This window comes from Coenobita brevimanus, chromosome 51 (genome assembly GCF_032717465.1).
Source record: "Coenobita brevimanus isolate Jiangsu-jjx chromosome 51, ASM3271746v2, whole genome shotgun sequence".
Lineage (NCBI taxonomy): Eukaryota > Metazoa > Arthropoda > Malacostraca > Decapoda > Coenobitidae > Coenobita > Coenobita brevimanus.
This window is the reverse complement of record NC_137004.1, coordinates 23,634,549-23,651,136: the sequence shown is the minus strand read 5'-3', so window position 1 is coordinate 23,651,136 and position 16,588 is coordinate 23,634,549. Positions and strand designations below refer to the sequence as shown.

The 16,588-nt window shown below is 38.1% G+C and overlaps 1 protein-coding gene across 3 annotated transcripts in view; it reads left to right on the top strand.

Moving 5' to 3' along the window:
* The window catches only part of Unc-115a (actin binding LIM protein Uncoordinated 115a), a 454,123-nt gene that overhangs the window by 424,041 nt on the left and 13,494 nt on the right, over positions 1-16,588 (top strand). For all 3 annotated transcript variants that reach the window (XM_080272760.1, XM_080272762.1, XM_080272761.1), the window contains exons 15-16: positions 3,210-3,279; positions 6,625-6,665. In XM_080272760.1, the coding sequence (XP_080128886.1) occupies positions 3,210-3,279; positions 6,625-6,665 (111 nt within the window). The remainder of the gene's footprint in view (positions 1-3,209; positions 3,280-6,624; positions 6,666-16,588) is intronic.

Sequence of the window (16,588 nt, the reverse complement as noted above, 5' to 3'; positions counted from 1 at the left end):
CCTGCTGTTTCCCTCATCCCTTCCTCTGCAATACACTTGAGCTCCTTTTTCCTCTTGTGCCAATTTATCATACGTATCCCTAGCTTGACCATGCATGCAGAGGGTCTTTGCATAGTAGGCTGTGTTCAGATTTGTTGACTTTCTGTCCAAGAAACTGGCTTATTAACCTGCCGCATGCCAGTGCCATTTTAAAATGGTCAGACATAATGCTGCACCCAGTGCCAGTGCCGTTTTAAAATGGTTGAAAATATACAACTTCACTGTGACCTCATTTTTCAAGATTCGCAGGTAAAAATTGGCAGGCATGTAAGGTAACTGTTCCTCTACCATCCCCCAGGCTGTCAAGGCCATACACTCACTAGCTCCCCCCCCTCACGCTCTCTCTGCCTCACACTACCTTTGTGCCTCACCCAGTGCTGTACATAGTGAAGGCATTTTGTAAATATTTTCATGTAAGTGTAAGTTGTAAATATTTTCTTGTAAGTGTAAGGACTATATAGTGAAGTCAAGTTGTAAATACCTTCTTGTAAGTGCCAGGACTGTATGTAATGAAGTCAGGTTGTACCTATCTTCAAGTAAGTGTAAGATAATGCATTCACAGTGAGAAAGACACACAAATTGTGGTAGATGCTGAAGTAATAAGGAATCAGAAAAGTGTACTGAACATTGCTATACCTTCCCAGCATAAATATCTGCGTATACCTGACATAGAAAACGGCTTTCTCTCACGTACGTGGTGAGCGTGAGAGAGCGGCTATACCTGTACACGAGTATGCAGGACTCAATAAAACTAATTTCAGAGTCTCAGTGGGCATTTTAATGGCGAAATTCATTGTTTCCACATCAAAATCTATCCTTTTAGCCAAAAAAAAAAAAAGGGTCAATAAATGGCCAGCACTGGGGTGACCCATAGGGCTAAAAATAGCTGGCACACGGTGGGTTAATGTTGAGTTAATTGGCAAAAACACAACATGAACATCCTTGTGACATCCCTCAGGATGCTGTGAATCCCAGATGAACTGTCTGCCAGCTGCAGCATCTTGAGTGACAAATTCCTTTACCAGCAAAACTCCCCACAATCTTAGACAAACATCTTGATAAACCAATTCAGACTATCCATGCCCATCATCCTGGCATTTTTTATGTTTCTTCCAGTATAGATGTGGGTAATGTGATATATCTTTGTTCCTTATGGACACTTTGCACAGTGGATGACCAGGGACTTGCACATGCCTAAGCTTTACACAAAAGCGGAATGATGATGTAGTCTTTAGCTGGCTTGAATCCTGACTTTCTTCCCTCTTCCTAAAAAACTGCACCTTGGCTTTACATTGAAAGTGTAGTCCACTGTGTAACTGTGTAACTGCCCTCCATACTGATATCGTGCAGGAACTGGGGTTATTCAGTTGCAGCTGCCACATTTGCTGCAGTAAATTAACCATATGCGCAGTAAGGATTTTCAAGCAATGCTACTTTCTGAAGGCATGCACCCATCCATTTGAAGCATGAAAAGATGGAGAATGGTCAAGTCATAACTTCCTTGTGAATTGCCTGTAGCAAATCTTGGGTTTCTCATATATCATTGAAAAGTCCACAACTTGACCTTTGTTGGTCCAGATACTGGACTAGAGAGCTTTCTATCTGTGCCAGCATGAGGTTACACTGTTTTTTCCAGTGTCTTGCTGCAGCAGCTGTTGCTGTCTTTGTATAGTCTGTGATCTTTCCTTCTTCCTCCAGATGGCATGTATGCACAGTTCATACACCATGCTCAGTAGCAGAGATAAATAGTTGCTTCTCGGCATACATAAACTGTTGTCTCTTCACTGCTGTGGCAACTCTGCTGGTGGTGGGTTGAGTGGCTCCAGGGTCCCAGTTGGGTTCCTGGTGAGTATGCAACTCAGGCTCAGACATAGCAATACGTGGTCATTCCCAGCAAGATAAAAGCCACAGGAAAGCAGTGCTGGAATAACACATCGTGCACCTTCTGCTGGCTGGCAGGTAGTTGGACCCATTCCGACTTGAGTGTGATGATGTCAGTCTTGGCGTGACCTAAATGTGACATTGCGAGGATCCATGCAACCTCCGAATCAACCATGTCTTTTATGAAGAAGGTCACACTTTCCTTACCATGCTGCTTATGAACATGCTACAAAATAACGTGTTCCTGAAGTGACCATTGTAATGTAAGGTACTTGCTTTTCTTATAGACTGACTGAAGAGCCTAAACTTTAAATATCAACATTGTCATCATAATTTTTTTAAGCTTTGCTTCTTCTTTGGATCCCCCAGCAGAAGAAGGCTGTGACCGAACCATCTCCAGTGAACTTGTCCTCTCATGCCTCTCACCCTCCCATACAGTTTGCATGAGGAAACTTGCAATAAATAGCTCAATTATTGAAGTAATGGTATGATATGCAGTCAGTACATCAGAAAGGCAGAATACTAATGCTCATTTAAGTTTTTAAAAGCAGTTAAGTAATATCTGAAATGATTAAGCAGGATTTACAGGTAATTCTTTTCCTGAAATATAATTGATAGACCATAGCACAAGAAATATAAATGATAGAGATTTGTTAAGCTAGTACAGTTTTTGACAAACAAGAAGCTTTTCTAAGGAGTCATAACAGAGCTACAGCATGGAGACTACAATGCATTTGTGATTATGTTTTGGTATGTTATTCTAATTTAAATACAAACAAGAAGCCTTTACAAAGAGTCATAACAGAACTACAGCATGGAGACTACAATGTATTTGTGATTATGTTGTGGTATGAAATTCTAATTTAAATGTACATTGTTAGATTATGAAAAGTGCAAATTGTTTATGATTTTATGAATGATTGTAGTCAGTAGTTTCATTACTCCATCTGAAAAGTGCCAAAACCATTTGAAATTTTGCTAAATTTATGAGAAATAATCAAATTGTTTGGAATCTCACTTCATAACCCCAGAAGTGTAAAGGAATTAATGATGAGGACTCTTCATTTGATGTTTTATTCAGTGAAATACTTTTTTTTTCTTTTTATAAGAATGAGACTTGTCTAACATTTCTTTTTGTTAATTTATTAATTTTATTTGTATTTGTGTATGCATGGGCTATATAGGTTGAATTTATTATTTGTAGTTTATAAGGACAAAATATAACTTAATATCCTGACAGTTGTATACATTATTAAAGTAGATGATATAGCTTGACCATGGTGTTACAGGGAGACTACACATTCACTGGCCTTGGAGAGAAGACCCAGAGTACAGAGTTCAGCAGCGCACGCTCTGACGGTCAGTTTTACCACCACCTGTACTTGTATGCAATAGACTAATATGTTACCAGTAGCCACCAACTTCCTACAGCAATTAGATCTTTGACCAGAATATCAAATTTTGCTAGGAAAAATGAAGTCGGCGTGAGGAAGTCTTGACTGTCTCAGACTTGCTGTGTTATGTAAAATTGAGAGTACTACTGTAGGTCATATAAATAAGTGAACCAAATGAAAGTTACATCATAGCTCAAGGTATCCTTTCCTCAAGGTACATCATAGCTCAAGGTAACCTTTCCTCAGCTCCTTTGCATTTCTAAGGATATAATAACAAGTAACATGCTCACTCTTATTTGCAAAGAGAAAGAAAAATCAATTTTAAATACCCAGTATTTGATCTTGGGCAGTCATGTACCAGATATGCTTTTAGATAATGTGGAAATAAAAGCGTTCCAATGGGATCGAGCTGGTGCTGGTTTCTATCCAAGGTGTGGTTAGGGTTTATTGCTCATGTCTTGCCACTCAGGGATGAGTGAAGCTGGTCACTCTCATCTTAATATCAGGACCAACTTGTCTATCCCTGGGCTTCTACGCTCCTCGTGGGGCAACACAGGCTTAGATGATCGAGAATAAGAACTAGAATGTATATGTAGGAAGTATCAGGTATCAGGCAGTGATTTTATGCTGATGTGTGAGCATCAGTTATCAGTGTCTGTCTGTCAACACTGACATTCAGTAATGAAATGAGTTTGTAGTTTAAGGAGAATAAGACATTAGGAATAACAGTTGAAATGTGCTGCATATGGTATGCATGTGGAGTTGTAAGGAGAGGGAGTTAGACAAACTAATTATTTAGTGTTGAGTGTAATTAAATGTATTAGGATCTGTTAAAAGCAGCATATTTTTGTTTTACTATAAAAAGTGCATGGATAATGAGGTACAGTACTGCAAAATGGGTGCACTGCAGTGAACTGGATGGAAGGTGACAGCTGAAGTGGAAATTGCTAAGTTGTGGAGTACATGGACAAACAAGTAGTAAAATGAAGTGAAAATTAGATGTTTTGACCACCTTGGATTAGGTGTTCAGCTGTGGCATGGTACTGACCAGTTGATTGCTACCATATTGCAGTTTAGACCATGCATCAGATAACTTGTAGTTGATGACTATAATACAAGTTGGGGCTGAGTTTTAACATAAAATTGAGATTAGATTTTAGTAAGTTTCAAAAGCAAAAATAGGGTACCCTTGATGGTAGGTAGTGGCAACTATCATCCACTCACATGATGTAGTGCTGCATACTTCTTCCCTCACCTTTATCATTCTTTTTCTGTTTCTGCCCTCCTCTTTTCTTATTTCTCTCATCTTTCCTTCCACTTTTTATTATTTTTCTTTCCTTTTCAGATGGCTTTACATTTAATGACAAGCCAAATGGTTTCCTGTTAGTCAGGAAACCATTTACAGTGCTGGGTGGTGACCATATAACCAACCCATATGTGTTCCCTACGTGTCAACAAGTGGGTTGGCGGAGGGTTAGTGCCCCTCCCTGTAAAATAACTAACTCAGAGTCAAATGGCCACCCCTTACTGGGTTATGGCATCTGGTCATAGATAGATAGGATATCTTTCTTTCATGATTTTTTAAAGCGCACTTCAGTCTGATGAATTTGTCATAATTTCATATTTACATAATATACGGTAGGTTATCAGTATCAATTACAGTATTGTTTTTTATCAGGATTTTACACCAATGTAATGCTTTTGTATTTTACTTGTGATTTCTGTAATGCAGTACAATTGAACATAAAGTTTTACTGAGTGTTTAAGTGCAAATTGCCTGCTCTTTTAAAAGTGCCTACACTTAATTAGAATGAGCTTTGTGTTACATATCTATTATTTTTAAGCCTCAGCCCCCTGGTTGTGCCTGTCTGCAGTACAAAGCTTAGGCAGCACGGATGGCACTGCCAGTTGCCTACAATACTGAATGACCACCTAAGGGTTAACAGTGTATCAGTTTTTAAAATTAATCTTGTCATCTGTAAGATTTTCCAATTTTTCATGAAAAGAGGGAGGGAGGGAAGAAAGGGAGAATGCATGGTCTTCCTTGGGTAAGGTGAGCATTCAGCTGCCATTCAGTTTGACTGATATAGCCCTGATGACAGACTCTGCATTGTTAACTAACCCATCTGTTCTTTATACAGTATATATATATATATATATATATATATATATATATATGTATATATTTTACAAGCCTCTTGTAGCTGCAGTTAACATTTTACTTATACTTACAAGAACAGTCATTTTCACACTAAATTTGATAATGCTTTTAACTTCTGTAAGCCTTAATAGAATTTGGATATGTTGATTGAGGCCTCATAGGACAAGAAATGTCAACAGAATATTTCACAAATACAAGTTCATATTAAAAATTCATAAATTACTGGTAGTTTCAGCTAGCATGTTATTAAATATTTTGCTAATCTCACAAAAGCATTTGGTTTTAGTGATCTTGATGTTACTAATAGTAATTTCAGATGCTACAATATTAGATAAAATGAGGGCTACCAGTTTTGACATAAGGTTCAAAATGCCATGGTTATGTATGTTGTCAGTCACATGTCCTCTTCCTACCACACATTGGTCTCGTGGAGTATTGTTTTTACAGTCCCCAGGGTCAACTTTTGTCCACCCTTGGCTATGGCAACTTTATAAGATTCATTCTGTCATGTAGATGAGGATGTATTTGTATTTGTATTATCCATATTCATTAGTAGTGGATTGTTAAACAGTTGAGATCATGTTCTCATGGGAAGTGTAAGTACTGTTATCACATGGTACTTCAGAAATCAGGTAAATATAGCATAATAGATTTGAAAACATTTATAAACACCTCCCTATTTGACAAGTTCTCGGGAGTAATTACAGTGCTGCATTAATATTTAATTTCATTTTGAAAGTAATTAAGGTATATATATATAACAGATTTTGTTTACAGGATGCAGTGGAACCTGCTTGTAACAGTCCTTTTGAACAATCTTACAGTAGTCATATATATCACAGTATTATTCTGGTTAATTATGTGCTGTTTGAGAAAAACTCCCGTAAATATGCACCTAGTATCCCCATTCTCCTGTTCTCTCACTCCTCTTCCCAGTCTCCAACACGTAGGACTTTCCCACCTCTGTCTCACCATCTTTGGTCTGTGAATGTTTGAAGGTACAGCATAATAACCAGGGATTTAATGATCCTCATCTTTTATTCATCAGATTCACTTTATCTTCATCCTCTTGTTAAACCATCATCATTTTTTTTTTCCTATTTTGTCAAAGGATGTGTGAATTTTGACTGTTTGGTTTTGGTCTCCCAGTTTCCGCAGGGTCGCTCACAGAAGCCGATAGGAGTGCATTGGTATGTATTGCTCAAGGGTACCCAGTCGTAGTTCTCCTTCCATCCCAGTGTCAGATTTGAGTCATGTTCAATTCTGGGCTTGATAAATGCTTATAATTGATTGATTGATTGAATTTTTTACTTATGTTTTAATTTATATTGATGGTATTGCACAGGATATAAAGATTCACATTGTATGTGTAAATGTATGAATACCATATGTATCTAATTACTATGTTTATCAGAATAATCATCCCTAGTTTTTACAGGTGTTAGGGAACAGTCACAATTGCGAGTGCCAAAAATCTGCGAATAATGAAAACCCCTATAAAAAGGCCTCTACAGCCACAATTTAACTACAGTAAATTCTCTCATTTCTGTGGTGCATAACCCAGCATGCATCTTCATCCATCATAATACTTGGCTGAATTTTAAACATTCCCAGGGGATCCCCAAAATGTAAACCCACACCATTCATCTCATCACCCTAACATAATTTCATGGCAGCTGTACATGGAACTTGGAATTCTGACCTATAACAGGTGGCTTTATTTCATTCTTGTTACCATAAAAAGAGAATCAGACAGATAGAAGCAGAATATGTTTTGGACTTTGATTGCACATATTGATTTTACTTTGTGTGTGTGTGTGCGTGTGCGTGTGCGTGTGTGCATGCATGCATGCGTGCGTGTGTATCAGTGCTGATCCAGTATTGTGCTTCCAAGCCTGTGATTTGAGGATCAAATGTACAGTATTTCTACTTATGCTGGGCATTGTTATTACTGAAACAAATGAAGGAACGTGTCTTACCGAGTTCATTTCGTGTATTTTTCAATACTGCAAAAAATACTGAGTCATGCACTGCTTAACGTCCTACCACACAACGTCCGTTCACTTCAGTGTTTGGGGACCCATGAGAATATGATAGATTTTTATTTTATTTTTTTTTAAATCCAAAGAATAGGACATATCGAGTGTATGCCAGCGCAAAGTAGTGTTGCTGCATGACTGCCAGCCAGCATCCCCAAACAAAGCGATTACGCTGCTAGCCGTACAATACCCATGTATAACCTATACAGATACACTGTAATGATGTTCATATGTCTTAATACAAGCTGAATGGTTTCCTGTATACCAGGAAACCATTTACTACACTGGGTGGTAACCATATAACCAAATATTGGCGCCTGGTGGTTCAGTGGGTTATTACAGTGCTCCAATTGAATTGAGCCAGTGAAGGTTTATATCCAAGGGGCGTTTGGGCTTATTGCTCACGTAATGCCACTCAGGGATGAGCGAGGCTGGTCACTTTCATCTTAAATGTCAGGACCAACTTGCCTAGCCCCAGGCTCCTATGCTTCTCATGGGGCAGTGTAGGATTGGATGATGGATGGATGGATGGATTTTTCTTTTTTTCCCTTTTTACATAAAAGGAGAAAAAATTTTACAAAAAAGCAGTAAAAAGTTTACTAACAAACAGTAAAATGTGTACCATATAACAGTGTCATCAACACCAGCCACAGGGAGCTGCGTGTAGTTGCATGTTTACTGCTGCTTTTGAGTGTTCTTGCATATCCCTGCATCAGGTTTGCAAAACATTAAATATTGTATTATTGTCTTAATTTGGGCTTTTTATACTGTGCTGTAGTTTAAAAGTAATATACAGTAAAGTATACACCTAATACCTGTACTTTATGTATAGGCCATTTTTGTTCAGTTGTTGGGTTAGGTTCTGTTACCAGTGCGAGGCTTGAGAGGCTGGCCAGGCAACTTTAACCGTTCAGTAGGGATGTGGACGGCCATTTTTTTTCAGCTGGTGAGTTAGGGTCTATTACCAGTAAAGCCAGAGAGACTGGCCAGCCGCCCATCTGTATACAGTATTGTATACAGTATACAATTCATAAGTTATGGTGGCAGCATAATGTCTAGGTAACAAAAATCCTGTTTTTTAGAACGTATCGTGGATGCTAAGCGGTGCATGACGTACAGTGTATTTATACACAGGATCAGCATGCTAATATTTCCCTAAACATCATCATTACAGGCCAATATTTATGCAGAAATTTCATCCCACTCGCACCTCCACCACTGGAGAGGGAGAGAGAGAGATAGAGAGAGAGCAAACCCATGTAACACTTTTGGCCGGCTGCATGGAATCCAGAGTCACTGTGTCAGCTTAGTTAAACATAGCTTCATTACTGGTATGGGGACACAAGCTGTATTTTTCCTCATTTATTTATTTTCTCTATATTTGTTGTCTTTTATAATCTTTGGATATGATGAGAGAGAGAGACATAGAGTGAGAGAATTATTATCCCTATTGTAGCATAGCTGGTAAGAGACTGCATAGAAGCCAAAATTGCTTGCGTTGACATAAGTTAACATTGACTCCATAACTGATAAGGGGACATAAGTTGTATTTTTCCATTTGTATTTAATTTCCTTTCTTTCTACTGCTTTCTTTTATAACCATTGGATGCAGTTCTAATAAGAGAGAGGGATAGAATTAATAGGAGAAGGAAAGGAAAGAAAAAAGAAAGAGAAAAGAGCGAGAGGAAAAGTGGGAGAAAATGGAGAAGGGGGAGCGAGAGAGAGATTATGTTGTGGTCTGTCAATGTGAGCTTTTATAATGAAAAGCATCCCTGCAGGCACAGGACTGGATAGCATGGTGCCCATAGTTTTAACAAATGACTACATAAACTGGGTACTCTATGAACACATACTGGGTAGGCATGGTGGGCCTACTGTATATTTGTTTTAGGTGCAACTAAACTTTATTCTGATTTAAAATTGCTGGTGGTGGTCAAACAACGAACCCTCTTTTTTCCCGTAGGTTGTGTACCCTATACAGTAACTACTATACTTGTAACAGCAGGACCCCCTCGTACCATACAGTGAAATTTTATCATGCCTGTTAGAATATTTAAGGTTGTTTTTCTCTGTTTGGACAGTTATATAGTACAGGTATAGGGTTTTAGAGAGGGTTAAACCCTCCCCAGGGGGTTGAGGAAGGTATTATGTTGCTATTCATTAATAATCACTTGGTTATCCAACATAATACAGCCAAAGGCATGTCCAGGTAATGGCTCCGTCCAGATAATGAACCCCTCCCCTGGCCCCCATTCATACATAACCTAACTTTGAAAGCCGATGTAAAAAGCCACTACAATACATCGTACACTTGTTCCTGTTGTTTAACACTACTCTGTCTGGACAAGCAGACCTATAAACCACAGCCAGGTAATTACAGTAACCATGGTCAAGCAGACTCATCAGCCACAGACAAGCAGTCACTGCTGCAGTGATGTGAATAAAAAAACAATAAAACCAGCAACACAAGAAAAATGCAGTGGGCACACAAAACTTACTGGTAAAATGGAATAAAATCATGGTAAAATAGAAGAAAATCATAGCACAGTACAGTAAAATAGAATATAATATGGTAGAATAACAACTGTCTGGGAGGAGCTGCTCATTACACGGTCGCTGCGGAGGAACTGAGATGGAGCGAGGATGTCTCTAACGGACACTGGGTAGACTAACCAGCCAGACATGGCATCGCCACCAGGCTATTAGACGAAAATTTTTCACATGACCGTAATTTCAACCCGGATACAAACATTTCATCCTGATATCATGAAAAAAAAATGTACAAGTAATGGTTTCAAACAGCCAGATCACAGTGGCCAAGTAATGGATTGTCCAGGTAATCAGGATTCCTGTACATCAACTACTGGCACCTCCTTGGCAGCATTACGCTGGATACAAGAGAGTTTACTGTATGTGATTAAAAACCCTTGGTAGTTCCGTAGAACATCACCAGTTAGATTCTCTTATTTTTACACCCAAATTTTTTTTTTTATTATTATTATTGTCCCAGAGTACACCTTGAACTAATGTAGTTTGTGATGTTTTGCTCACCTACAAATAACAGAAATTGCAAAAACAAGGAATGACTGTAAAAATGTTAACTACTGTAATGTAAATGATAACTTATTTGTTGTTGGTATATGATTATACTGTAGTGTAACAGTACATTATATCCCCCATTTAATGAACTAAGTAAGGGAACGATGTAAATATAAGAGTATAAATAAAAGAACCTTAAATTTAATAAATTAGTAATGTGTTCACTTAACGCCACTCAAGGATGAGTGAGGCTGGTCTCTCTCATCTTAAATGTCAGGACCAAGTTGCCTAGCCTCAAGCTTCTACGCTCCTCATGGGGCAACACTGGATCGGATGATGGAGGGATGGATAGTAATTTGTTCATTGAAGGTTACACAGTAATTTGTTGAAGGAGGGACATCAATAAGCCTATAACTGGTTTGGGAGATCTTCTTCTTCTTTTTTTTTTTTTTTTTTTTTTTTTTTTTTTTTTTTTTTTAAGCAGTTTCCACATTCATTAGAGTACAGTACTGTGAAAGTAGTGTCTTGCAAAATACTATGGTAGAGTTACAAGCTCATATTAAAGATACAAACTCTCACTGTAACTCTGAGGTAGTTGCCAAAGAAGGATGTCTTTATATAGTGGTACTAATATAATCAAACAGTGAAGCTGACTGGTCATGCAAATGTCACTCATCCCCTCCATATCCCCTGCAAGGAGGATGGTGACTGCTTCATCCTGCAGTTTACCAAATTCATATTCAGATGAGCCTGGGGCCATAATAACAGCAACAGCCACTACCACTGTACTCTGAGGTAGCAGCCAGTCCCATACTATCCCACATTAAGGTGTTGGGGCTATAGACTCAGTTACTGAAGTCCAGGGCATTTGCTGGGTAAGATCATCCAGGACCTATAGATCATAATGGTCAGTGAACTTGTGGTCATATAATGCTGTTAAATTGTTCAATATTCCCTATGAATTTAGGTGAAGTTCTGCTACCATAGAATTTTAATTCAGCTCAGGATAAATCTTATATATCAAAGGGATTTCCTGTACACCAAGAAACCATTTGCTACACTGGGTGGTAACCATATAACCAAATTTTGGCGCCTGGTGGTTTAGTATGTAATTACAGCGCTCCAATCGGATTGAACCAGTGAAGGTTTATATCCAAGGGATGGTTGGGGTTTGTTGCTCACATAATGCTACTCTGGGATGAGTGAGGTTGGTCAGTCATCTTAAATATCAGGACCAACTTGCCCATCCCTGGGCTCCTGTGCTCCTCATGGGACAATGTAGGATTGGATGATGATGATGATAATGTATCTTAACCCAATGTAGGGTTGGATGATGATGATGATGATGATGTATCTTAACCCAGCATTTCAAAGATTTTTTCTAAGATGAATCAAATTATCGTTATAGAAAAACAGAGGCTCACTGGGTTAACCCTTAAGTAGTTGTGTCACACAGGATATTTATTCTAGATAACATTAGGCAGATTTATTCAGCAGTGACGTGTAGAGGTGTATGATTTGTAGATTACTGGGCCCAGAGTCACACAAAAAAATAAAATAAAAAAAAAGCAAAGGGAAAATCTCTCGGTGAAAAAGTTAATTCTTAAGTAGTCATGTCAAATAGGATTTTTATTCTAGACAACATTAGACAGTTTTATTCAGCAGAAGGAAAATCTCGTAATGAAAAAGTTAAATCTGTCTCGGCTAACTCTTTCTTTTAGCAATTCAGTCATTCCAAGGAGTTTTGCACTGGCTAATGTCAGATAATTATATTCATGTGAGGAAAAGGTTTGTGAGTGATAGGTTAAAAGAGAGGATCTGCTGTATCTGTATTTCTGATTGTAAGCCAATATAGTAGGCCCTCAATTTGCATGGCTAATGTATCCAAAAATATTATCATGCAGATCAAAACATGAAAATAATTCCACTGAAATCCATGTTATGAAGCTAATTGGTTTGGCGAAATCCCATAATTTTTCCAAAATTCCCTTTTGGCCCTCTTAAAATTTTCTTTTAGCCCCTCCTAATCGTACATAAGATCCATTGTAATACACATACAGCCTCTAGGAACATAACTGGACATAAAGAAAGATTAATTAGAGTTTACAAAGTGGTAAGTAGGTGGTGGTCATTTACCATGACAGGGGATGGAGCTATGTTTGAGTGTTGGGGAAGGGGGTATCCAAGGCTGAGGGGCTAGAGGAGGGGGAATGAGCAGTGCCTCTGACCCCTTTAGGTCTGAGGCAAGGCTTGGGACCCCTCAAAGTTACTACCCCAGTCATCATCAGTGGCAGGTTGTGGGGAGTCAGGCACTCTGGAGGTGTTAGGCAGTAGAGACTGAGTTGGTAGGGCAGGCATTTGAACTGGAGGTGGGTCAAGGTAGGTGGTGATGAGAGTTTGAGACAACAGCTTATTTTCTTCTCAAGCTGCTCTCATAAGATGTGGTCAATTTCACTCTGGAAGGACTGCTGCTTATCTGTGTCGTGCACCACCATCATTAGGTGTCCTTAAGACAATCAATGATTTCCAACACTTGCCCCAACTGCTGATGAATGGGCCTCCTCAGTGTGCTGTGGCTTGGCTGCTGCAGGTACCTGCTGTGTGCAGGTGCCAGGAGCCCCTCAGCCTCCTTGGTGAGGCAGTTAATCATCATTTTGGGAGCAATGTAAGTAATGTGAAGAATGTCATCTCGAGTTATGGCAGCGAAATCCTCTCCCAGCACTTTCTGGGCCACCCCTACGCTAGGATCACATGGGATTTTAATGCAAGCAGGGAATCCAGGGGTCAGAGTCAGTTAGTGGAGACTGAGGAATGAGGGAAGGAGAGGAAGGAGGAAAAGTGTGCATGCACGGCAGCCATGTTTGGTTACCATGTTGGCATACATTGCCGCACAGGACCTTTGAATGTCGTTGCAGACAGGGGCTGACATTTGGAATTTTCACATGGAGACTACCCCCCCCCCCCTCCTTCATGCACTGAGCTGAGTCAAGGTTTACCTTTCTGGTCAAAATATGCTTAGCACAGTTCAGTCCCACATAAATTGAGGGTTTTGTATATTGTCACCACATAGTACAGTACAGGTGATTGTGAAGAGGCTGCTTTTTTTCCTGTCTCTCTCTCTCTCCATTAATTATACAGTATTTACAGAACTGAAATTGAAGTCATTTCAACAATCGTGCTTGTGAATGCTTAGTCTTATGGTCTGCTTGTGTGGGAAGTACAGTAATCATGTTCTTGGTATACAATACTAAATAGTATATTGTATTCGAAGAGGCTAGCTTAGTGTGTGTAAAATATTAGTGATTTCTATACAGTGATGTGTATGTTGTTGCATCATTTAAATATTGTTTATTATCATAATACCTTCATTGGTGAAGTAACTGGTTCAAAGACTGTATACAGTGTGTTATTCATTTTTACATAATTGATATTTGGAAGTGGAGAAGCATTTATCAGGCCCAGAATAGATCGTTTTGTTTAGCTTTTGTAGTCATTGTTTCAGCATGCTCTATAACCAGTCATTATCTGGTGTGATATCTGTGCATTATCTGTCATAATATTCTTTTCTTAATTAGCATTATATACTGATACAAATATTTTCAGAAAAGACAAAAGTAGTTTTTTTTTTTTTTTTTTTTACTGTTGTAGATGTCACACAGCATTAAAATAATTATTTGCATGACAAAACTAGTTAGAATAAATGTGGGAAATCACTTGTTTTCTGTTAACATGGATGCTGCATTCCTTTGACTGTTAGACCCAGGAGGAATACAGTATATTAGTTCATGTTTATCGTATGATGGTAACTTTGATTTTTCTTTTTCCAGTTAGCCTATATGTTTATTCATACACCAAAACAAGCCATGGGCCAAATTATTAATCCTTTGGCAATTTAACACCACTTTATGATTGCTGTTTTTCACTGCTTTGTTAGTTTATACATTAGAGTTTCATTGGAAGATGGTTTAATTCTTTGTTGCGCTTTTTTGCTTTCTCCTATTTTGTAGCATGGGCATTGTTGTTCTGCCTCTGGGATTTAACCTTCTCTATACAGTATAAGCTTCAAATATTTGAAACACTATGTCACTTCAGTGAAGAATGTTATATAATAATAGTTTTAAACTCATTTATAAGAGAGAAAATCATTTTAGAATTTTTGTGAATTTCAAGATGAATGAAAAAAAAAAAGAAAAAAAGAAAAATGAAAAAAAGAAATTCAGGTCTTGTTAGTAAGTTGGCTCTGTGGTTCAGTAGGTTCATTCTCTTATGAATGCACTCATAGCACATACTTAACACATATACTGTACGCTGTTCTCATGTCATAGGCATATGTATATGGTGCTTTCGACAGCTGTATATAGTGTCTCTGTGTTTTTTGTGTTGTATCTGTGTCCTATATTTTGAGAGAATGAACAGCTTCCTTTAGTGAATTAGAACAGATTTCACCAACTCATTGAGGCTTAGACATTGAATACCATTATCCTTGTATGCCTAGGTGAGTCACGTAGTGGCTTGAGCCAGTTTGTTGGCATTCTTATATACTGCATATTACAGTGCTTATAAGAGCATGTTCCAATAATTCGAGTTAATCCCTATCTTATATGTCATATTCATTTTCCTTTTAACAGTTTTTTAGTTCTGTTTTGTGATGCAGTTGAGTGTTTCTATTATTGGTTGTGTTCTTGTATCTTGTGTATGAATACTGTACAGCTGTCACTAGTAAAACAGCTGTATTACTGTATATAATGAATGTGGTATGTAACCCAGTGTTATTTAGTACCCTAATCAAATATAAAAGTAGTAGACTCGCAGAATATATCAAGGATACATGTCTCTCATAGTACATGGGTATTTTCTCCCTGCAGCTGATAAATACCTGTACTGTGATATTTTAAAGAAACTTATGAACAGTAATTTTGACACTGTGAATAATTTTATTTTCTTATTTGTCAGACACAGGAGAAGACATTGTTGCTATTGTTGCACACAATCTGTCAAGTTTGTTGATATATACAGTTCTGTTTATTATACTGATAGCTGGAGTAAGTGTGGCTAAAAGTATAAACTGCATGCAGTTGTAATCACTAATGTTTTAATACAGTACCGTATACAGTAGTGTTCAAGCAACCTGACTCTTAACATACGGTCCATAAACACTGGCTGTTGATACTGATACACACCACTTACTTGTTGCTAACTTAATTCAGATTAGTTCCTAAAGTTGTGAAATATAAAGGAAAAAGAGGAATATACAGATTTTATGTGTTACTAGATAGTCCAATATGTTATTTATGCAGGAGATATATAATTAACTCAATTATACAAATTGTTACGTTTTCCTCAAAATTTTCATTTAAAAACTTCCGTAGAAATTCATTACTGTTTGCTTTTACCAAGACTTCTCACACTTCAGAGGTGTTTAGTATTTAATTAAATAATCATTAATATTATTGTATTCAGCTCACACAATCAAGTACAGAGTAATTGCTGAGAAATGCTTTATAGACTGTTGTTCTGAGTCTTTTGTGATCTTTCATGCCTTTTAGTCCTCATAAATGACAGTTCAGCTTCATAATCAAGCCTCAAAGGGCTTCATTATTTCTTGTCTCCCTTGACAATACCTAAAAGAAGATGGCATAACCATTACTACAGTTGTAGTGAAAGTAAGGAATTCATTTTTAGGCAGGTTGCAGTAGAATGGAGGGATGCCGTAACTCCACTGTGCTTGTATAGATTTAGAAACTGTCCTTAAAATTTGTTAAAATCTGTTGAGGACATTCACCATCCACTCACTTGATGTACTGCTGCCCTTGGGTGTCTGCACTTTCCTATCCTCCGTCCTTCTTTCCTTCCATCCTCTCCTGTCTTTCCTTCATTCTTTACTCGTCATTCTGCCTACAGGTGACTTTACACTCCCTCTTCTGTCTTTCTCTCCTTCATTCTTTCCTCTTCCTTCTGCCTGTGGGTGACTGTACAATGAGTGACAAGCCAAATGGTTTCCTGTACACCAGGAAACCATTTACTATGCTGGGTGG